This window comes from Myotis yumanensis, unplaced genomic scaffold (assembly GCF_028538775.1).
Source record: "Myotis yumanensis isolate MYYU_CA2020_CCGP unplaced genomic scaffold, mMyoYum1.0.hap1 SCAF_4, whole genome shotgun sequence".
Taxonomy (NCBI): Eukaryota; Metazoa; Chordata; class Mammalia; order Chiroptera; family Vespertilionidae; genus Myotis; species Myotis yumanensis.
The window spans coordinates 53,089,217-53,112,783 of record NW_027223755.1 but is presented as its reverse complement, the minus strand read 5'-3'; the positions used below and the strand labels follow the sequence as shown (position 1 = coordinate 53,112,783).

General features: G+C 33.5%; 1 protein-coding gene across 2 annotated transcripts in view; it reads right to left on the bottom strand.

Annotated features, from left to right (window-relative positions):
* Window positions 1-3,264: 3,264 nt before the first annotated feature.
* SLF1 (SMC5-SMC6 complex localization factor 1) overlaps window positions 3,265-23,567 on the bottom strand; it is a 66,246-nt gene continuing 45,943 nt past the window's right edge. Inside the window, exons 15-22 of one of the 2 annotated variants that reach the window (XM_070412339.1) lie at window positions 17,890-18,037; window positions 12,068-12,213; window positions 10,431-10,594; window positions 9,513-9,646; window positions 7,529-7,621; window positions 6,923-7,105; window positions 3,740-4,199; window positions 3,265-3,360 (exon numbers count right to left, since the gene is read on the bottom strand). In XM_070412339.1, coding sequence (XP_070268440.1) covers window positions 3,345-3,360; window positions 3,740-4,199; window positions 6,923-7,105; window positions 7,529-7,621; window positions 9,513-9,646; window positions 10,431-10,594; window positions 12,068-12,213; window positions 17,890-18,037 — 1,344 coding nt within the window. In that variant the 3' untranslated portion in view covers window positions 3,265-3,344. Of the gene's footprint in view, window positions 4,200-6,922; window positions 7,106-7,528; window positions 7,622-9,512; window positions 9,647-10,430; window positions 10,595-12,067; window positions 12,214-17,889; window positions 18,038-23,567 lie in introns of both variants that reach the window. The other variant, XM_070412338.1, reaches the window with a different exon arrangement.

Here is a 23,567-nt window from a genome sequence, read left to right as displayed (position 1 = left end):
GTCTCAAGAAACAAAGATGTTTATGGGTCTTTGTTGCTTAGTGCTTTTATAAACTGGAAAACATGATTAAAAACGTTTTGGACGTTCTCAAATATTTACTTAAGAGGGAAAACTCTTTTCTAAACATCTAACAATCAATGATGTCAAAATATCTTACATTTGTTTCTTCTGAAAAAATATTCTGTTAGTATTTTTAGGATTTGTAGTATCTTGAAAGATGGATGCCTGGAACTAAATAAAACAGTACCACAACTTTTTCTAATTAATTAAGTAGTCTAAAAATATTTAATTCTTTATCAGAACAAGCAACCACCAAAATATATCCTCCCAAAATTCATTTTAACATACAAGGTGAATTTTTTGATAGTTAACTATTGCATTTCTCCAGTTTTGACATCAGCAGCCATTAATTTCAAGGATGCCATCACTGACCTTTCTAACTCAATCCACATTTGTTATAAAAACAATTATCATTCTGAATTCTGCAAACTGCACGTCAAAAAGAGGTGTGACTGGTGTGGAAGCCACAGGATAAATGCCTGAGGGAAGGAGTGCCTCATGTCACTCAAAGATGACCCCTTCCTACTGATTAAGGAGCAACAGTGACAGGCTCTCATCAAGTTCATCACTTAACTGGAAAGGTGTGTAAAGTCATATGGATTGCACATTCCACCAATAATGGAGATATTCATTTCATTTAATTCTCTGTAACAGCATAAACAAAAACGACAAGCATTTCCTGGCATTTATATAAACTATACTAGCATTAATGCATTTGTGTTTACCTAGGAATGAGTACTAGTTCATTAAGAATGCAAAAGCATATCCTATGTTCTATTCACTCTAAAATAAAATTGCTAAAATCATACTGATCAAAGGATTAAACTCTTAAACCTTTGTAATATTCACATTTAAAAGCTAAAACAGAGCACCATTAATGTAAATTTTAGAAATGTGCAAAACTGGAATTAATTTATTCAATAGCCTATACAGAAGACAATAAAACTAACAATATTTAAGGCCAGTTTACCTTCCTGGACTGTACGTTTTCCTCTTTCATGGTGGACAGCCCATCAAGCACACCACCTGGTAAGTAACAGGTGTTCAAGAAACGAAGAATTTAAGACAGTGGTTAATTTCACACTTGATTTATACGAGGATTAATGTTTTCCTAGACATCTTGGAGTTAATGATATGACAAAAAATGTACATACTTCAACCACTTTATTGTGCCTAGGGAATAAGAACTAACAAGCTAGAAAACTCTAATTTTATAGAGACCCTTCCTAAGGAGTTTCTGGGACCTATTTTAAATTTTTTATATTCCAAATATTTGTGGGGATTACGCATAATAAAAACTAAATTTCAACAGCTCAGAAATCTTTTTCAAACTGTATTGTAATAAGTGCTTTTATGGGCTCCTTAAAAAAAAAATTCCATTGAACTATGATATGAATTCTGGCAGAGTACAATGAAGAACAGCATTACCCAGCCTATCTTCAGCCACTAACTAAAAAGCCAGGATTCGAAGACTATGAACTTTAATTTACTTATTAAAATTTTGACTTCCTCCACCTCTAAGATAGATTTGAGGCAATTATGTTTTCTAAATTGTAAGAAATTATATTGGGAATGTTCTCATTGCAGGTTTAGTTAGGTTCCTATACATTTATTGGTATTGCTAACTAGGCCATCGAGCATAGTAACTTATGTTGGGCCAAGTTGTGCTTCTGCAGAAGTGCAAAGCTGCAACACCTTCTTAAAGACAGAGACCTCAATGGCCTTAGAGTGTTTAATACTTCATGTCATCATGGCTTGTAGAAGTTGGCAATTAGGAATTCAAATATACTAATTGCAACTAAATGAGTATTTCTTTGGAACATTAAATTTAAAAAGCTTTTTCTTAGCAGTGCAAAACCATAACTTTTCACTTAAATAATTCATGATAACTAAAAAAAGGAGGTAAGAACTAGAAAGGAAGTAACTTTTATTAGTGCCGTATCAGGTGTTAGCACTAACAATTCTTCACAACAAAGATACCTGGTGTTATCTCCATTTGATGGGTAAGAAAACTAACGCTAAGAAAGGAACTTGCCTTGCAATTTAGTTACCTGTAATAAGAAATTAGACAAGGATTTAAAACTAAGTCTGATGTCAAAGTTTATATTTTTAAGTTTATATTAGTTTACAAAGCAAATGTTATTCTGGATCCCTTCGACTATAAAGTGGTTACTCTTTAGAATAAAAATGTTATTATCTGGGGAATCTATGAACATTTTAATGTTCCTTAATGTCCTCTCATCACTGGGACTTTGGCAGATTAAGTAAAGATTAAAAAGAAATTTGAGCCCTAGCTGGTTTGGTTCAGTGGATAGAGCACTGGCCTGCAGACTAAAGGGTCCCAGGTTCAATTCCGGTCAAGGGCACATGCCTGGGTTGCTGGCTTGATACCCAGTAGGGGGCATGCAGGAGGCAGCCAATCAATGATTCTCTCTCATTATTGATGTTTCTATCTCTCTCTCCCTTTCCTTTCCTCTCTGAAGTCAATATATTAAAAAAAATTTTGTATGATGTCACATTTGAAGGCTAACTAGAACTAACATATTTATAAGTATGTGTAAAAATAGAGAAAAAAGCTTTGATTTTAATCAGAGCTGATATACTAATATAGTTTTCAGTTTAGATTATAAACTCAATAGTAAAGCACTCAGCATTCGTATTTTGTTAAAAGATCTCTTTCTAAGATAAAATTGAAATGTGTTTCTTTAGCAGATTAATTGCTGGGAGATCATGAATATAGTTACATAAAAGCTAAATGTAAGTTTTAATGTTTCTTTTCCAGCTGTATCACAATGTAACTATTCCCACTAGTGAAGCAACTCCAATTTCAAAAGTGGCTATTATCCACACCCTTTCTTTTAGTTTTACAATAAATAGCTATTATGAAAAAAAAAACTGGAAATTGAAATGTTATTGCTCTGTAAATTCATACTGTACATTAAGGTTTTAGATAATCTGAAATCTATTACTTAGCTGTCACTTATAATCTTAATATTTAATAAAACTTATTAAAGAGAATGTTTTCACTTATAGAGTATTGGTTACACAGAGTAAAAACACACTTTTATGTGAACTGATATAATAAAATAGATCAAGGGATCATATTGTTAAACTCTGCACATCCACTGCACTTAAAAAACAAAAGAATTATTGTAATTTTAGAAATGTTTATTTTAGAAACACACAAAACTAAAATAGATACTTTAGTCCAAGAGTCTACAGAGAAGAAACAGCGAACTACATGTTTATAGGTGAATATTTGCATGAATATCCTTGCCATGATTCTAAGACCTGGAACACCTGGAATAGAGAACATTACAGTTTGATTGGAAAAAAATATTTAAATTAAAAAAATTTTTACATATACAATATAAATAGATAAATAATATCACTTTTGGAACAAAAATAATCATAAAGATGAAAGAAAGTAGTGTATATCAAGCAAAACTATTTTTTTTTTACTTTTGAGTCAAATTCCACACTGGAAAAAGACAGAAAAGCCTAAACTATAGTTTTGTACAAGTTGTTGAAGTGCTTTTAAAATTCATACAGGATGCAAATTCTGTCAATAAATCAAATCAAAATATGTTAATGAGCAGGTAAATGACAAAGCAAACTGAGCAGGTTTAGAAAGTTGACTCATATTTTTTGGCATCATCATGAAAACTCTGTGACTGACCGACACATCATTTCCAATGTCACAAGTAAGGCCTCAGTGTGCACTCCAGGACAGACTTTTAAATTCTCAGGGATTTCCTTAAGAATATTTGGGAGTTTCAGCAAAGTCTTTATATTTTTACCATAAAGATCCAACAACCAGTCAGTATGAGCACTGGTGGTTTCCTTATAACTCTTACAAGCCATAAGCATTTCATTTAGATGAGTTAACCCTTTGAAAGCTAAGAGGAACTCTGAAGATAAATCAAAAATTGAACAAAAATTTAGCAACATCCTACTAAGTAAAAATGAGCCGAATTCAAGTTGCTGGTGGTAAAAATGTTTCTCTGTTTGTGCATGAAAGTTCTCCACTGTATCTTCTATTTTTGTGATAGCAAAGAGTTCTTCCTTGACTTGAGATGATAAAACATAATCCAAGGGCAGTTCCCCCTTAGAGTTCCTTTGCTGTAAGAGCACTGGGCCTGTGAAAAGAATGCAAAATGTTAAACCATTTTTATTTTGGCAGCTTAAGAGCTGTTTTCTCTCTCCTTTTATCTAAAGCACCCAGGGCTCTGTTTACAATCACATTTTGTACTAATTAATGTTGACATTAACTGGCTATACATATTGACTGACTAAAGGTATGTTTAGAGAAACCAAAATTCTAGTCCATTGCCTAATGAGAATTGCCTAAGTAATATATATGATTATAATTTTAAAAAACTTTTATGAAACTTCATAAATTGCCATCTTGAAATAAAAATTTCAATGTTCCTAGAATACATTAACTAAAATATTCATCTTAAATTGTGTAAGAGTCTTAAAGTATCTCATAAGTCAAGGGGAAAAGTAGCGCCCCTTCCATTGATGACAGGTGAGTGCAGCAGTGCAAAGGCTGCAAAACCTTGCACAAACACAGAATCTTTCATTATCATTGTTCATGTTCAATTTTTAGTATAGGTAACTGATGTTAAAAAAATAAAGTGTTAACTCTTCTGGGTCAAACTCAGATTTCATCCATCTATTCTAGCTAAACCCATCTTCTAACCGTCTACTTAGAAACCACTGGCAACAGAGTGTGTCCTCTACATAGTAAAGGATGATGAAGGAAGAGCAAAACAATAACTCCGTATTTGGTCACATAGTAAAGGACAGAAATATTTTTATATATGTCAGTCAACTCCTATAATTATTTATATACTTTGCCATAAAATAGAAAGTTTTTAGTATTAGCAGGCAATGAGGTCTTACTATATAATATAGATCATTTTGACACAGAAAGTGCATAGTTTATACCTACTAAAATTTTTAATGATGTGGCCAGATATATGTGGGGGTCTATATAAAATATATTTCATATAAAAGATCAACCACTGATGATATGATTCATGTGTAATTTATGAAAAAGAGAATTCTAAATCAGTATTAGGTTTTTTTTCATTATGTTGATATTTCAAAAAAAGTGCTACAAGTTACTCCTGTTAAAAGAAATTACATTGCCTGGCCAGTGTGGCTCAGGGGTTGAGCATCAACCTATGAACCTGGAGTTCATGATTGGATTCTTGGTCAGGGCACATGCCTGGGTTTTCAGGCTCGATCCCCAGTAGGGGGCATGCAGGAGGCAGTTGATCAATTTAATCATTGATGTTTCTATCTTTCTCTCCCTCGCCCTCTGTGAAATCAATAAAAACATATTTTAAAAAATTACCAAAACATTGCAGACACACGAGATACCAAAAGTAAAGATTTTAGAGACACAAATAAACTCTTAAAGTTATTGCTCTCAAGACTGAGTGACTCACAATGAAAAAGTAATATAGTTATTAAAACGATGGTATCAAAGCATTTCACAAGTCCAAACTTAGAATATGACTAAAGCAAAGATAAGTCTGTATGACTGACAAAGGACCTTGATAAATGCAAGTACAAGTAGATTTCCTCTTAGGACAAGGGACTCATTTTAACCAAGGACCCTAGAAAAATTCACATTGGTTGGTATAATGCTGTTCTGAAGATTTGGACTTAATATAATAATGGCTGTTCTATCACTTAGAATATTTGAAGCAAGGCCAAATATTGGCTTGGGATGTCAGATACACGGTTGAATAGAAAAATAAAACACTTAGAAGATAGAACATTATGTTTCAATAAACATATAGTACTAAAAAATGTACTGAAAAATATATTTATTATAAAATGGTGTCAGTAAAACACACACATGAAGGCCTTTAGGGGGCAGGAGAAGACTATAAATAACCAAATATCTTAAGCTGCCAAGCTGTACATCCTTTCTTAGAGAGAGATATAGTGTAAAAAGAAATCAAAAGAAAATATGCTTTTTATTTTCATGCAGAATCAAATAGCTTTAATTATGAGAGAAAGAAATTTTAAATTTCAAGTTAAAATTAGTATTAAAAAAACCCCAGTACATTTATATAAATCTTTACTTTTGCATTGTAAGCTAGTCATCAGTTTTCCTTTGTTTTTCTTTTAAAATGCAAATCTGCTTTGAATATTTTGATGTAAAATTTATATTATTAAGTTCATATATAAGAAGAATGTCATTGAACAGGGGTGGGGTAATGAAAGCAAGATAAAATATCAGCAGAAAAAGCAGTAGGTGAATATAAGCTCAAGTTGCCTCCATTACCAAATCCCTGCACAACATTTATTACCTTTTAAAAATCATCCTACTTTAACTTAATTGACTGCAAAATGTGAATGAAGATATTCTAGGATACTTTTTTTTTAAGAGTCTGTAAAGAAATGACTCATTAAAAAAAACTGAGTTAGCAGTTATATATAGGAAATGAAACAAGAATGAAAAATCCAAGTAATCACAATTGAACATTTATATCCATTTACTAATAAGATTTCAGAAATGGCTATTTCACAAAGACATTACACACTTTAAGTATGAGGATTAATTTAAAACAAACACACTCAATTAAAAATACATTTTCATACACAAACTTAAACAGGCTTAATTCTACAATAAATAAATAAATATTATGAAAAGGCTTTTAATTCCTTCTTAATAAAAGGTGCTCAGATTCTAGGAGACCTTTTTTCTTTATTTTTTCATTAATATAAAATAAAGCATCTTTCCTTACAGATCTTAAATATATAAAATGTTATCTACCTCTGAGAGATGAATAAAAAACTGGATAATTTATCAAAACCCGTTTAGCATAAATGCACTCACCCCCATGCTGGAGCAGCAGCTTGCCAATTTCTACATGTCCGTTTGACAGTGCATCATGCAAAGGAGTCACCCCGTCCACTTGAGTGAGCAGATCTACCTCTGGACAACGTTGCAAAATTTCCTGGACACACACTGTGTTGCCATAGTTACAGGCTTCATGCAAAGGCGTCCAGCCAGCATTGTCTACATTAAAAATCAAGACAAGTTTTAAAACAGCAAAAGTAGGACTTTAGGTAGTGAAGTAATGATACTCTACTTCTCTTGTCAGTGAGACTTTCTAGGTGCTTCATATACAAATAGAATGCTCTGATAAAAATGCCTAGGGTGCAATCATATTTATAACTGTAAGGAAAATAAATTTAAATATATTAAAACAATTTTAGAACATTGATGTTGGGATCTGATCAAAATATGAACATCAAAAAATGTTTCTGCACTACTAGCTATAAATCAATTTATAATAAATTTCTTGGTTTTGCTATCGGTAATATTTTAAAGATATGTTAGGAAAATATACTTAAATTATTTTTCTTAACATTGACATTTAATTATTTAATATCACAAATATTAAGATATTGGATTAGATCACAAAGATTTAGAACTTACCTTTAACATTAATGTCTATTCCTGGCAAAGAGAGAAGAATAATCAATTTCTCCACTTGGTTATTTATGCAAGCTCTATGGAGGGCTGTTTCTCCTGCCATAAAATATTAATAGATTATTCCAGAGAAGACAAGATAGCAACTAAAGAAAATAATCAAAGGGCATGAACTAGGAGATTTGGCCCCATAACATAATTTATTGAGTATTCCTTTTCACTGGTTTAAACATCTCGCATTAAATAAAGAGGGGGAGGGAGCCCCACCAATCCACAGAGCTTCTGTTCTATCAGCAATGCAGCAATGAAATTCTACTGCAAAAGATTTAACACAGGCATTGTCTCCCCATAGTTCAAGGTTTAAAGCTTCAATCCTGCTATAAAACCCCAAATGATCAGAGAACACCAAAAATACTGGGTTTTGTAGCAATAAAAGTTTAAAGTGCAATTGCCCTCTCTTAAATTTATTCATGAACCTACGTTAAATGTATGGCTCTTTTTAATACAGCATTTATAGCTTAATTCAAATGAATGTTTCTGGCTAAGCACGAGTGCCTCTACACACTCAAGAACTTCAAATCCATTAGATGGTTTGCTGCTTCTCAATAGGCTGTCTGGCTTGGCTACAGCAGCACAGAGAAGGAGAAATGGAGGAATCTTAATATAAACACACACACACACACACACACACACACACACACACACACACACACAAAAATCCCTAGCACCATTTAAAGCCGAACAAGAGTGACAAATAGAATGGCAAAGTTTTTTCTAGGAGAAAAGCAATTAGTGCCTGCTGGTTAAAACAGTCTACATCTATCAATGCTATAACCAAGATTAGTAAGATATAAGTGATCTTTTGAAGTAAGGGGAATAAAAGAAAAACTTAAAAGTACTTAAAAAACAAATGAAATACTGAATCAAATTTTTTCTTGCTGTAAAGTACTAAGCACATTTTCAGTGTTCTGTTTTATAGACTATCTCTGTAACTTCTACCAAAACATTCTTTTACATGCACTGAAAAGCTTTTAAAGTTTTTCTCTACTACTTTTCAATTTTCTTTTCCCTCCCAGTTCCTTCTGCTGTTCAGCCTAGTCATTCATATTCATTTTATTTTCTGACACAATAAACAAAGAAAAAGGACACTGTTTTGTGATGTTAATACCTGAGTTTTCACTTAATACATTTTTTTTCACATTTTGAGCCAAATGAGCAGTTATTTTGAATTTCTGATATGCAATTATGAACTTATATCATGTTGAAAGGGTATAAGAGCTTCACTATTACAGTTTCCACTGGTGTCATAATGATGTTTGAATTAAAAAGACAATACTACACATAAGAGACTCAGAAGTTTACTTTGACCAAGAATAGACCTGTAAAAGGTAACTTATATTTGTGAGTTAGGAGATGCCTAAGTAAAAGAGGTGCTGTAGTGAATTATTACAACACTATTCTTGTTACTCCATCCTTTAAGTACTGAGGTTCCAGTATAGTTAGAACCAAAAGCCAAACACATTTCATAGTCTGGGCTCAATGCCTGGAAGAAAAGAGTCCATATGTTTAACACAGCTATGTAACATAGCCTAGTCCTCATTCTTTGTTCACAAAATGTCTAGGACTGAGAGAGATGAAGACTGAATTATACTTTCAAATCAAAAGACACTGATCCTAAGCAGCACAGGTTGAGAAAGAAAAAGTAAGGAGGGCAAGTCTGGGAAAACCAATGTGAGCTATATACACTGTGTTTTGTATTTGAGAGGGGGAGAAAAGAAGGGAAGGAATACTCTATTATACTGGGTATTAAAAATTACTTTTTTCAAATAAATGACAGTTCAAAAAAACAATACTCTTCAGAAAAATGTTTCCTGGACCTACTCTAACAGTTAAGTTCAGGTACTCGTCAGGGCCATTGTACAAAACTTGCAAATACTGATTACAACCATGAAAAGTTCCTAGCATATATTATTTGAGACATTTGAAATACCTTTTAAATTAGTCTTGTGGAAATTCATTTTTTTTACTAAAGAGGGGCAATTCTCCTTAGAACAAGACAATTCTCCTTCTGACTTCTTTTTCCACCTTTTTAATGATGAGGAACATTTAGCAAGGTTCAGTTCTCTGAAAAGAAAGTAAGAAATGTAAAAGCCTTTTTTTTTTCACCAAGGCATGGCAGTATACATTAGATGGTGGGTATTTAAAAAAATCTGGCCCTCTTTTAATTTAAACCCTTTTATTCATTCAAATCTTTACTGCCTTCTATTTTTACATTTATTTCAACTGTACAGAAACAAATTTTATATATTAATTTTCATATTATTAACTTTGTACCCCAACTGCCCACTGAAAAGTTTATGAATATGAAATGTCATGTAGAGAAGAGACCAAATAAATGGTATTTGGCAGAGAGAATAAAGCAAAATGCAAAAATTAAAATGCAGGCCTCTGCTCCCCATTCTTGGTTTAATATCTGATCCTATTCTCTTCTTCCTAAAAATATTTCTGGTTTTCTGAGTTTTATATAACAAACTTCTAGAGAAAAGTTTCTCATTTGGGAGGTAGCTATTATAGCAATTCAAAGTATCTCACATGACCATATATTCTGAAATCCACCTTTACTATATGCGAGTAGTAAATTAAATCATAGGACAAAAATTGTGTGAAGCAATAATGTGATGAATAGTTTTATTTCTTTTGGAAAGCACTTAATCTTATAGAAAGAAAGCATGTGCCCTGAATTAAAGAAAGGGAAACTCTGGATCGTGTGCATTTATAGGTATAAAACTGAGTTTCTGCTAATCAATATAATTCAGAAGATATCACAGATAATCATAAAATTCAATGAATGTTTCAGAAAAGAGCTGTCTCTAAAACAAAGTATATTTGGCATATAAGCATTACACACCGTAACTCTGGTAACCCTTCAACTTGTTTCCGTTTAGCACCATTCAGCATTAGTAAGGCCCTCTGAGATTCTAGACAAGGCCGCTGTTCTTTTTTCTTTAGTATCTGCATCTTTCCAATACCATGCACACCAGTTTTCCCCACAGCTGGCAAATATGAATATAACTGTTGAAAAAGAATAATATATTAGTTTATCCACCACAAAGACCTGGGAAGCAGTAAAAATTACTTGATTCATTTCGCCATATAATTTTGTTTATATTTTCTTGTCTTCATCACTATGGTTATCACCCAATCTAATTTGAGCATGCTAATAAGAAAGCTACGAGTTCCACATATGATGTACATAAAAAAAAATGCCTTCTTAAAAATAATTATTTTTTCAAATTCAATTGTGATGCTCATTTAGAAAAGTTCTTTTGATTAGTCTTATTCCCAACCTGTTATAATTCATTTGCATATTTTAAATATTTATGGTGTATGTACAACTGGTATTTTGTCACTTCCATTTTAGTAATGTCTTCCTTCAACAGAAAACAAGTCTGGAATAAACAGAATAAAGAGTGCAAAAGTTGTTAAAGACAAGGATTGTTGCAAAAACAGATTTGCCCAATCTGACCAATTAAAAACAATGTTTCTCATTTGTTGAAGAAACTGCTGGAAATACTAGATATTAATGAGGTAAACCACTGCCAAGTGGTTTGTCTGGTGTGGCTCAGTTGGTTGAACGTTGTCCCATGTGCACCAAGAGATCTCTGATTCGATTCCCAGCCAGGGCACATGCCTGAGTTGTGGGCTCAAACCCCAGTAGGGGGTGTGCAGGAGGTAGCCTACTGATATTTCACTGATGTTTCTCTCTTTCTCCCTATTCCTTCCTCTCTTTCTAAAATCAATGTCTAAAAGAAAAAAGCCAAGAAAAAGCTGGAAAACACTTGGATCAAATATAGCTTACGTGTGTGTATATACAGAATAAACAGGAACCTTGGGAACCATTTGTAATTTTAAATACCATTAAATACTACATAGAATATTTTTCAGGTCTAGGTCTTCCTTTTTTCATTAAATTTATCAGGGTGATATTAGTTCATAAGATTATATGGTTCCAAGTGTACATTTCTATAATATGATCTGTATATTTCATAGCGTCCCCACCACCTAAAGTCGAATCAACTTCTGTCACTATATATGTGGTCCCTTTTACTCTTTACTACCCCCTCACCCTTTTCCCTCTGGTAATCCCATACTGTTGTCTGTGTCTATGAGTTTCAGTTTTATATCCCACATATGAGTGAAATCATATGGTTCTTAGCTTTTTCTGGCCGACTTATTTCGCTTATCATAATATTCTTAAGGTCTATCCATGTTGTCATAAATGACAGTAGTCTTTCCAAAAATAATAATCTTATGTGCTATGGCAAATGATTAGGACATGAAGATTCTTGTTGTTGTTTTTCTACTATCAATCCTTAATTACTCTCAAGTAATTAAACTCTCTATTCACTAATTACTCAATTATTACATACTCATATATAGATTTAAAGATTTATGATTAATATGCTATAATTATTAGAAACAACTAAGAATATTTTAATACTGAATTTACGGACTCACTTTTTGGAAATTAAAAGTGGTGCTTACCATTTTCTGAAGAGAGAGTGGCTCAGAAGAAATACTGATGGAACTCTGTAAACACAACTTTTTAAAAACTGCCTCTGCAACAAACATTTGAAGCCAAGAGGAGGAAAAGGAACAAATGAAAATCTCTAATTCCTGTGAAGAAAAGTCTGTAGAAAACAAGAGAAGTAAATATAGTTATTGCTACACCCAATAAAACTTCTTTCTATAGACTATCTCCTTCATAGATTTTATTCATGATTTCTACACCAGTAAAATTCACCCACATAATTTTAAACCATGAAAAATAGATAATATTCCTATTCCTTGCCTTTGATGAGAAATTGTTTTATGGTAATGTTCTCACATTTGAAACAATCATTACTTTTTATTATTTTAAATAAAAGTCTTGAAATTATATATGTACATCTGAATAGACTGATGATGTATGAATAGATAGACATGGGATTTATTACTATACTTTCCAATTAATGTTCAAGATCTCTTCCCACAACAGGGTTGCACCTTTGGAAAACCAGTACTTATTTTTTACATGGGTACAAGTGTATTTAATTTGCAGTGATCAATCTTGAGCTTATAGGAAGAAATAAATTATACCCCTTCCCCTGACAAAACCCATGAATCCTGACACCGCAGAGAAGGAGGAAAAACAGAAAAATGTAACATAGGAGAATGTATAAGGATTTCATAGAAGTTTGTGCCCACCCTTCTATGGTAAGTGGGAGGAAAAGTATAAATTTTAAATGATAAAACAAAAACACCAAGAATCTCAAGTCTCTTCTTTTCAAATGCATAAAAGTACACATGACTCAAAGTGATAAAGAACTAGAGTGACTATTTCCCATGAAATTTATTTAATATGATGAGTTCTCTACTAATACTCTCTGTATAAGAGAATGGATAATACAGTGGAATGATAAAGAATTAGAAAGACCAATCAATAGGACACCAAAGAGCTAAAATTAAGCAAAAACAAACAAAAAAGTTGTAGAATATAATGAACAACATAAACTGATGAACAAAAACAGATCCAGAGACAGAGAAGCATCGATCAGACCTTCAAACCTCAGAGGGAAGGTAGGGGAGGGTGGGGGTAAGGGGGAGAGATCTACCAAAGGACTTGTATGCATGCATATAAGCCTAACCAATGGACACAGACACCAGGGGGGTGAGAGCATGAGTCGGGGGGGGGGGGGGGGGGGGGGGGGAGGGGCGGGCAATGCGGAGATAAGAACACATATGTAATACCTTAATCAATAAAGAAAAAAAAGTTGTGATATTATACAATAAGGCAGATTAAACTACAAACACTAGAAAAATATAGAATTAGAAAAAAGTCAATAAAATTAGCAAAATAAACATAATAGGTTAAAATACATTTTAAAAATTGGACAGAATGGCCAGATAGTTTTGATGTTCCAGCCAAGATGGTGGAGTAGGTAAATGTTGTACCTGCCTTTTTCCACCATCATGTCAAAATTACAGCTAAATTATAGATCCCTGAAAACCACCTGAAGACTAGCTGAACAGAAGACCTATAGCTAAGGAAATACAGAAGTCATCACATGAAGACAGACAGGAGTAGGGGAGATCCAAAGGGGCTGGTCCTACACCCATGTGCGGCAGTAAAGAACTGGGTTTGCTGTGGCGGTGAAATAAGGGATGCCAGCCCCACATGGGACTCCCCAGCCTGGAGCACCAGGGCCTGGAGGAAGAATATCCAAAACATCTGGATGTGGAAATCAACAGCACTCCATCTGTGTGAGATGGAGGGCTGCTGTAGACCCAGGCTTCCTCTTAAACAGCCTGAGCACACTTGTTCACAAACACTCGCCCTAAGTTCCAGCAAAGGGTCAGCAGCTTGAAAAGCAAGGACCATGTTTTGTTTCATTCTTCCACTGCATTTGAAGTGTTTAGATCAATGACTGCTAGAGAGCCAATAAAAATATGTTAAATAAATGAAAGGAATAGAAACATTTTGACTGAGACAATTAGTAAATCATAAAATTTAATTTGCGGAAGAGGTTTGAAGGATGAAGAAGGATTAGAATAGAGATTTTAAAAAGGATAAGAAGGTTTGGAAGAAATACTTATCAGCAAAAGATGATGATGATGTAACAAAGGCAAAGAAAGCTTTATTAAAGTTATCTAAAGATGTGAAAAATATAGATTTTGATAATGTTTTCTTCCCACTGAAGAGAAAAAATAAGCTTAAATTAGAGATATGCAAACTATGTCTTGTTGCCTATTATTACGAATAAAGTTTTACTGGAACACAACCATGTTCATTTATGTATTCTGTATCACTGCTTCTTACTGTAACTGCAGAAGTGAGTAGCTGGGACAGAGACTATAGAGCAAGGGTGGGGAACATACAGCCCAAGGGTTACAAATCATTTGGTCTGGCCCTGCCAAGGCATTAGGGGTGAGTTAATTAAATGTTTAACCAAATATAGCAGCTAATTTTTAAGTTGATGATTTTGTATGGCCCAAGAATGATGTTAAAAATATCCAAATGGCCCTTGGCAGAAAAAAGGTTCCCCATCCCTGCTGGAGAGTTTGTAAAGCCAAAACTATTTATTACCTGGTACTTTACAAAACACAGTTTGCCAATCCTTAGTTTAAGCCAATACATCAGAATTTTCAAGTAGGCATAAAAAAAGAAAATTCTGATCACTTGATCATAATATATAAAAAGAATAGAAGGAAACTCTGTTCAAAGTGTTTAGAAATAAACAATCCTCTATGCGGGATTGATGGACACTTATCTACTAAAATATCTTCTGCCTTAATTTTCCATAAAACAATTAACAACTAACAACAATTTTATTAAACTAAAATTAATTAAATAGATCTGAATCTGAGTAACTTCATAATATAAATTTTTTCCTTTTGGACTAGGAAAAACTAAAACATCCAGTATACCATAAATGAGAAAGATGGACCAATATCTTCAACTAGAAGTTATAGAGCAGCCAAATTATAACATCTTTACTAATGACTTAGGAAAAGTAAAAAATAGTAACTGAGCTGAAGAATAATACAAAGGAATATTTTTTTAAAAGAGGGAATATTCTCAGAGAAAAAAAAAGTTGTTCATCAAAATATCAAAATATTGACAAAAAGAACATTATTAGAACATCTTGTTCACTTTTTGGGACAAGTGTATTATTATTCTACCAGCTCTATAATAAACACTTTAATTGTCATGTTAGCAATGGCAATGTTAAAGTCTAATTTTAGCTTAAGTCAGTTACAGGCTCAAACTTGTTGGGTTTAAACTTGTCATGTGAAAATTGGGAATAACAGTGGATAACATCATCTTCCTTTAAAGTGAAGAGAAATTCAGAATATGAGTAAAAAAAAAGCACTACAACTAATGTACCCCATTGATAGTAGAACCCTGTTAATATAAAGGTTCATTATTTCATGCTTTTGGCTAAAAATATTTCGCTAGATACTGGAAACAACACATATAACTATATTGTTGGTCTCTAAAGCCACTGCTAATCCTGTCCTGAGCTGCCAAAATCAAATAGGTTTCCACTATGGAATTAAAACAGGGAATCCCTTTAACTGAATGTTTAGGTGTCGTGCAAGCAAATACTGCCTGAATCCTGCTGTATTTAAAATGGGAAGAAGGGAAAGAAAGGGAAAAAACTACCTAGTAGGAATGGTGGGAAAGAAATGATAAGAAAGGGTTCTGAAGTAAGATTGAATTTGAGCTACAAAATGTTAAAAAGTCATGCAACAAAGGACAGCTACTCCACAAAAGGAACAGTAATCACCCCTCAGCTCAATGAAACAGAAAGAAAAAAAAAGGAGATAAAATGCTTTAGATAAAAATCTTCTAACCTCAGTAGTGTAAGAAGAGACCTCACTTGCAGAAGGCATTATCGAATAAATCCTGAGCCCAGTTATAACCTGGATTCTTATTCTAGATTCTCTTTACAAAGTATTAAAGTGATTGACAACATATCCAAGAACTTTTTCTTTTATATAACACAAAGACACATTAAAACACATATAACAAAACAGAATATTTTACTTGGCAGTCTAAAATATTTTTAAGTATATACAAATCATCTTTTATATTTGAGGGCGAGAAAAAGCTCACTTGGTTTAAAATATGTTCATTTTAGGAATTTAGGATTACAAAAATAAAGATAAAAATACAGATAGACAGGAATAAAAGGATTCATAGCTCCCTAAACTGGCTTTGTAGTTTAGGAATATACATAAGGCCTTATATGGAAGCCTCCCTTATTCTGGAAACCCAAAAAAGTTAGGGAGAAATCTTTTATAAGGTGAGCACTAAAAATGAGTTTTGTCACCACACTGCTAAAATAATATTCTTCCCCCAACTTGTGTGAGAGAAAACCTTAAAGTAGATAATGGGAAGAAAGATTAAGAAATATATATATAAATCTATTCCTTCTATTTGCTTCATCCATGCTCATCTGTTAGATTATCATACTCAATGGGGCAAAAAATAGTAGCAGCTCTTTATGTTATAAATAGAGGCCCGATGCACGAAATTCATGCAAGGGGCTCGGCCCTTCAGCCCTGGCTTCGTCGGGAAGGTTGTCTGGATGGTCATTCCGCCATTTGGTCGATTTGCATATTAGGGTTTTATTATATAGGATTATATAGGATAAGAAAAATTATACAGCAATAGGTATATAGAAAAATGTTTTAACTAGTGATATAACCAAAGTTAATACAAGTTACTTTAAAACGTAACTATTCTGATTCAATTTATTTCATTTTTTAATACTGTTAAGTTGCCGAAACCGGTTTGGCTCAGTGGATAGAGCGTTGGCCTGCGGACTGAAGGGTCCCAGGTTCGATTCCGGTCAAGGGCATGTACCTGGGTTGCGGCACATCCCCAGTGGGAGATGTGCAGGAGGCAGCTGATCGATGTTTCTCTCTCATCAATGTTTCTAACTCTCTATCTCTCTCCCTTCCTCTCTGTAAAAAAGTCAATAAAATATATTTAAAAAAAAATACTGTTAAGTATTCATTCAAGAAGAGACCTAGGAACTGTTCACATGGCATAGGTAAGGTTAGAGACGCACATGCTTTCTCCTCAACTTAAAGAACCAGAAGTATTAAAAGGTACTGAAGAGTTCCTACCATGTGAGATTCAAAAGCACCATACATAAACAAGCAATATTTCTCTCTAATGAAGAGAATAAACTGATAAATGATGTGTGTTGGGGAAGGCTCATGGAACATTTGGAGGAGAATAATAAAATTACATATACAGTATGAACTCAACTATGTAAAAATGCTTAGAAATACTAGAAAGACATACAGTAGGGCCTTGACTTACGAGTGTCCCGACTAACCAGTTTTTCGAGATATGAGCCATCTCTCGGCCGATTTTTTGCTTTGAGTTGCGAGCTAAAATTCAGGTTACGAGCCAGCTTCAGATACCCCACCGCTAGTTGGCGCAGCAAACGTCACAGTGAACGCCACAACATCAGCCCAGCATCACGTGTCTCACTCGTTCACTTTAAGATTTGACATACGAGTAATTTGAGTTACGAGCTCCGTCACGGAATGAATTAAACTTGTAAGTCAAGGCCCCACTGTATATTAAAAGCTCTACAGTGGTTTTTTGTGCGGGACCATTCATTATGGGTAATTGTTACCTTCCTCTTTATATTGTCTACGTGTGTGTGTGTGTGTGTGTATGTGTGTATAAATATTTTAAGGAAAGCTTCATATGAAGATATGTTGAAGATTACAGACTGCCTAAAGGAAACTCAAAACTAATTTCCAGAATGGGTCTAAGAAAAACAAAACACAGACAAACTTACCATCACACAAAAGGGAAACATAACTTCCTAAGTCATCAGACATGTGGCGCATCACATTTCTACCCATTTTAAGACCAAGGAAGATCCAATAATCTATTGCTGCTCCAAGAATTCCAGTCAATAAGTAGGCTAGTTCATGTTTGAAGACCTAACATTAAGATGAGAAATGTATTATTAAAATAAAATATATGAATTCTATCAGTATTTATTAATTATTAAATTATATCCAATATTACCTTAGAGATGTATAGAGATCATAGTTTTAAAAGTATGAGTGTTGTTTATATTGTCACTTCTATAATAAAAATTATTAAATTCCTATAGCAAGACATGCAAACCTTACTTATTTATATTAAGTGTGATTTACCCTACTGTTTAAAAATCTTTCTAATACGACCAGCTGGTGTGGCTCAGTGGTTGAGCATCAACCCATGAACCAGGAGGTAATGGTTTGATTCTGGTCAGGGCAAATGCCCAGGTTGTGGGCTCAAACCCCAGTGGGGCATGCAGGAGGCAGCCGATCAATGATTCTCTCTCATCATTGATGTTTCTCTCTCTCTCTCTTTCTCTTCTCTCCTCTCTCTCTCTCTTCTCTCTTTTTCTCTCTCTCTCTCTCCCTGAAATCAATAAAAATATATATTTTAAAGTCTTTCTAATACATAAGCTATAAAAATGAAGTATAGAAATAATATTTTTAAATATTTGACTGAAATATAAACTTTTTCACAATGTTTTAAAACTATGTCACTGAAATGCCTATATTTTTGGTATTTTGTCTAGGCATAAAAAAAATCACTAGATTAACAGTAGGGTATAAGGCATGTGAAAAGGTTTTAATAACTATTAGGGTATCCAAATAGATTATAACTGCTAAATTCTGCCATCATACTACGTCATACTATGCCTAACAGGGGATTAGTGACAGAGAAATCTCTAGCACTTTGAACCCTCAGTGACTACTGGGTTTATTTCCTTTGCCCTTAGCAGACAAGGTTCTTACAGTGAAATACCTATAATATTTCACTAAGGCATCATTCGTTATCACAAGAAGCTACTAGTTAAATAATTTTAAAACTGAAGTTCTATTTCTGTTTTTTTGTGCAAACAAGGACAGTGCTCAAACAGCACATACATCAGGCATGCCAAACAATGTTTACTGAGGAAAAAACCACAGTCAGGATCCTTAGTAGGTGTGCAGGTCCCCTGTTGCCCTATCACTCTGTGGAGCAAGCACACTGTATTCTCTCAGGCTAGACATTAGAATCTGGGCGACAGACTCTGAAGAATGGGGCCACGAGGATTTTAAGTTTCATGATTAGGGAAGCACTGCTCTTCCTCTGAAATGATCAGGGACCACAATACAGAATCTTGACTGCAGCCTGATCCTGACAGGTCAGAATTCATGAGAGGGTGTCGGCACCACTTCCTCTCCGGCTTTGATTAGAGGACTGGATTTAAGCCATTGCAGTTATAGTTGTGTGACTTGGGAAGCAAGCAGCAGAACTGGCCTTAGTAAGCTGGAAAATTACCAATGCCTCCTCTGTACCCTGGGAGGGTCCAAGCATTGCAACTGACCAGAACTGACTCCTTAACCACTAGGTCTTAGCCAGAACTTTGCAGGAAGGCAATTTCATTCCTTGTAAAGCCAACGTGTACATGGATCACTCTGAGTAAGTTTTACTTCTCATGGTTCAAGTTGTCAAGAGAACATAAAACAGGACAGTGAAAATCTATATTTAAACAAGCAAACTGATCATGTCAAGATCCATGCCACAGAACTGTTCCTTCTAATAGAATGTGAATCTGAGTATCAGCCAAGACAGTACTCAGAAAGAAACAGACTGGTAGATTTTGATATCTCAAAGTACTCCCCAGCTTAAGCAAATAGTAAATCAGAATCACTTCAGATCCCTGGTCGTAGGACGATAAATAGGTAAAAGGAAGGTTAGCCCACAGAGCTAATAAGCCTCAAAGAAAACCACAATCTAGCACTTCCAGCAGTTAAAAATAACAAAATCAACCAGTTGGGACTTTTCCTCTTTCCTTACACAAATAGATGTACACATGTACCTGACACAAGAAAATATTAATATTGCTTAATATTCAATTTTCCCTGATATTACCATTATTAAACAGAAATAGGTAGGCCTTACAGTACTTTCAAGAAATCACTGTAGGTCCCCTTACCATGATTAACAAAGATCCTGCCAAAGTATTCTTATCTGGGTGCCATTAGCTAAACATACATAATATATAGCACATATCCATAATAGAAAATTTTACATAAAAAGACACTTTCAAATCCAGGTTTTAGATCCTTTTATAATATACTCTTAACTGTGGCATTTAATATAAACAGAAGGCCAAGACACTGTGCTATGGATTGTATTCACTGTAACTTTAACAGGGTATAAATAATGCTACTATTTCTAGCATAGTGGATATATATGCTCTAGAAATGGATTAGTGAAAAAAACAGCAAATAAACCACCAAAATAGAAAAGTATCATGAAATACTAAAATGACTGCTAAAACTTAAAGAAAAGAACATGAATACCCTAAGAATTTAAAAAATGAAAGATAACATGATTTGCACATATGACTTATTTACCTTAGAACTCCTAGTATGTTAAAGTTTATTACCAGATATTCTGTCAATACAGTTTTCTATGATCAGCCAGTACAAGTAATCTCCAGTTTAGAAACTTGGCGATCATCCAAAAATTGACTAGCATAAAATGTAGAACAAACTAGAATCTTGGACATCTGACTCCCAGGTAGGGTGTCTACAATATCCCACTGCAACAGATGACAAACTGCTCCTCTAGGACCTCTGTCAGGAAGATGTAAACATAATGCACACACTGTGCCTTTTCCTGTTTTAAACACTTGCATTTGAATGAAACCAGAGAAAATATGCTACAGTAGAGACTTGGGCTCTATTAAGGCTTTGCCCTAACAGGCTGTGATATCTTGAATAAGTTACTTAAACTCTTTATCCTTAAGTTCCTTATCTTTAAATGTAAACTGGGTTCCATTTCTACCTATAATTGTAGGGATATCATGAAACAGCACTTAAGGACATCACAAAGAAAAGTAGGTCTAACCACCAAGCTTCGTAAAATTTGTACCTCAATAACCTTGACACAATCCACCTCTGCTCTTTGCCAAGGAAAGCCCAAAGCTTTCTTATATTAACAGCAATGAAATTCACTGCCATGGTGTCACTCAGCAATACTTGCTGACTGACATTATGACAAAATAATATTAGCATAAACTGAGGAAGTCTGTTTAGCTAATGACTTAAATTGAATGCTTCAACTTAGCAAATCAAGAAACAAATGCTTTACAGCACAGAAAATGATGTCTGTGAACATGCATGGAATTCTTGAAATTGGAAACTGCCAAAAAGATTTAATTAATTACAAGAATGAATTCTAACAGATAAAGTAACATAATACAAACACAGTTTATATGAACTTAAGCAATTAAAATGAAAAATAAAATATTAATTTGCAAAGTTTAAAACCAGTTCGCACATTATAACCGATACTATAATTTATTGCACATTACTTCACAAATATGTTGACTTTATTTATAAATATGAACAAAAATCTTCAAGTTAAAAATCTATAAATCTGTTACTATTGACATCAGTATCTCCTGAGTAAATTCTTTTTTTGTTAATCCTCACCTGAGGATATTCTTTCCATTGCTATTTTTTTAGAGAGTGGAAAGGAGGAAGGAAGTAGGGAGAGAGAGAGAGAGAGAAATATCAATGTGAGAGAGATACACTGACCCTGCATGTGCCCAACCAGGACCTGGGAACGAACCTGGAACCCAGGTACATTCTTACCCAAGATAGTCCTTTGGTGATTTAGTAAAATTATGAAAACATTAGTTTTATTATTGATTTTATTCATAAGTGAGCCATTTCATTTATATAATCAAATGGATAAAAAATAAACATTAAAAATGAGGACATATTTTCTACCAAAGTACACACAAAGGCAAATGGAAATTAATAAGAATGTTTTTAGTTTTAGTATAGAAGTACTATCCTCAACTGGCAATGAAGTGTAGATAGTTCTATTTCTGTTGACTATTTTAAATTTATACACATTTACATAATCATATTTCTTTTAAAATCAGATACATGTACAAGAAAATGGCTAATCACCTGATTAGTGTTACTAGTATAGACTAGGATTACTTGATCACAAAGTCTAGCTACATAGAGAAATAATTTTCCTTTTCTAATGTCAATTTAAAAATAGGACCCTCAAAAGAATTTTCTTCTTTTAAGCATGCCTCAGAAAGCCCTCTAAATAGAATTTTTAAAACCAGTAAGGGCTTCTGTTTCTGATAAGGGAGGCCTCGATAATTCAGATAAACACTATTATAAAAGAAAACTAAAAATACTGAATAAAATAGGTAAAACATCTTCTGCAAAGTTATGAGAAATTGCTAAGCCAAGATCAGAGGGAAGGTAAAAACCAAGTGAAGCACTCAAAAGTAGCCCTAAGAATATTTTCTAACTTCAGAAAGAGAGCTGAGATCCAGCAGTGTGGTTTTTGGAGCCTTGGGAAAATGGAGTATAAAAGTCCTAGCCCAAGACCTTACACCTAATACTCTTAGACCCTGAAGAGTTTCACCCTCTGAGTAAGTGAATCAGAAGCAAAGACATGCATTTGTAACCCTGTACTTCACTTGGACTGTACAGGAACCCTCTAAATTAGACATTGGATTAGGGTAGTCATGAACTGGTAGGCACCTGGCAGAAACAAACAGAAATTTTCTTTGGAGAAAGATATTCTGTCTTTGCCACAAAATTATTGTTACAATTTCTGAAATGCAATTTACAACACATAGTAAACAATAATTAGCTTGCAAGGGAATATAAAATATGTAAGAGAAGCAAATAACAGAAACAAATAAAGGAGGTCCACAAAGACTACAAATATGAAGTTATAAAATAACTACTATTGCCATGTTCAAAGACAAAAGAAAACCTTCAAAATTTTGTAGGGAACTAGAAGCCATAAAAACATGTCATAGTAATTTGGAAGTAAAAAAGTCTAAAACTGGAAAAAATATTCAAAGTATAACTGTCATGTTTACCAACATATTAGACACAGCTAAAAAGAATAGTGAACTAAAAATTGGATGAAAAGAACTATCCAGAATGTTCCAAGTATATACAAAACTTGAAAATATAAATAAAAGGGTAAAAAACACAGAGGATACAAAGAAGAGGTGTAATATTGGAATTTTAATAGTAGAGGAGAGAAAATGGATCAGAAAAATTATTAGGATAGAAATGATTTTCTTACTCTTAACATAGAATAGACTTTATGGCATTTGACACAAGAGCTCTCCACCTTACTACTATGCTTACTGATCCTGCAAAAATATTACCTAACTGGCAAGTATGATAATTTATCAGTCATGAATAATAACAAAGCATAACTATATATAAAGCAGAAACTGTTACAAAAATAAATAAACAAATAAACTAATCCACAAAGTAGATTCAGAAGAGTTAATTAAAACAATTATCAAACTTGATAGAAAACACTGTAAAACAACAGAGAAAACACATTTTCGCCCCTAATATTTTAAGGAGTAAAAAACAAAAAGTTCAGCTAATTTCAGAAATCAGAAATCATGTACGGCTC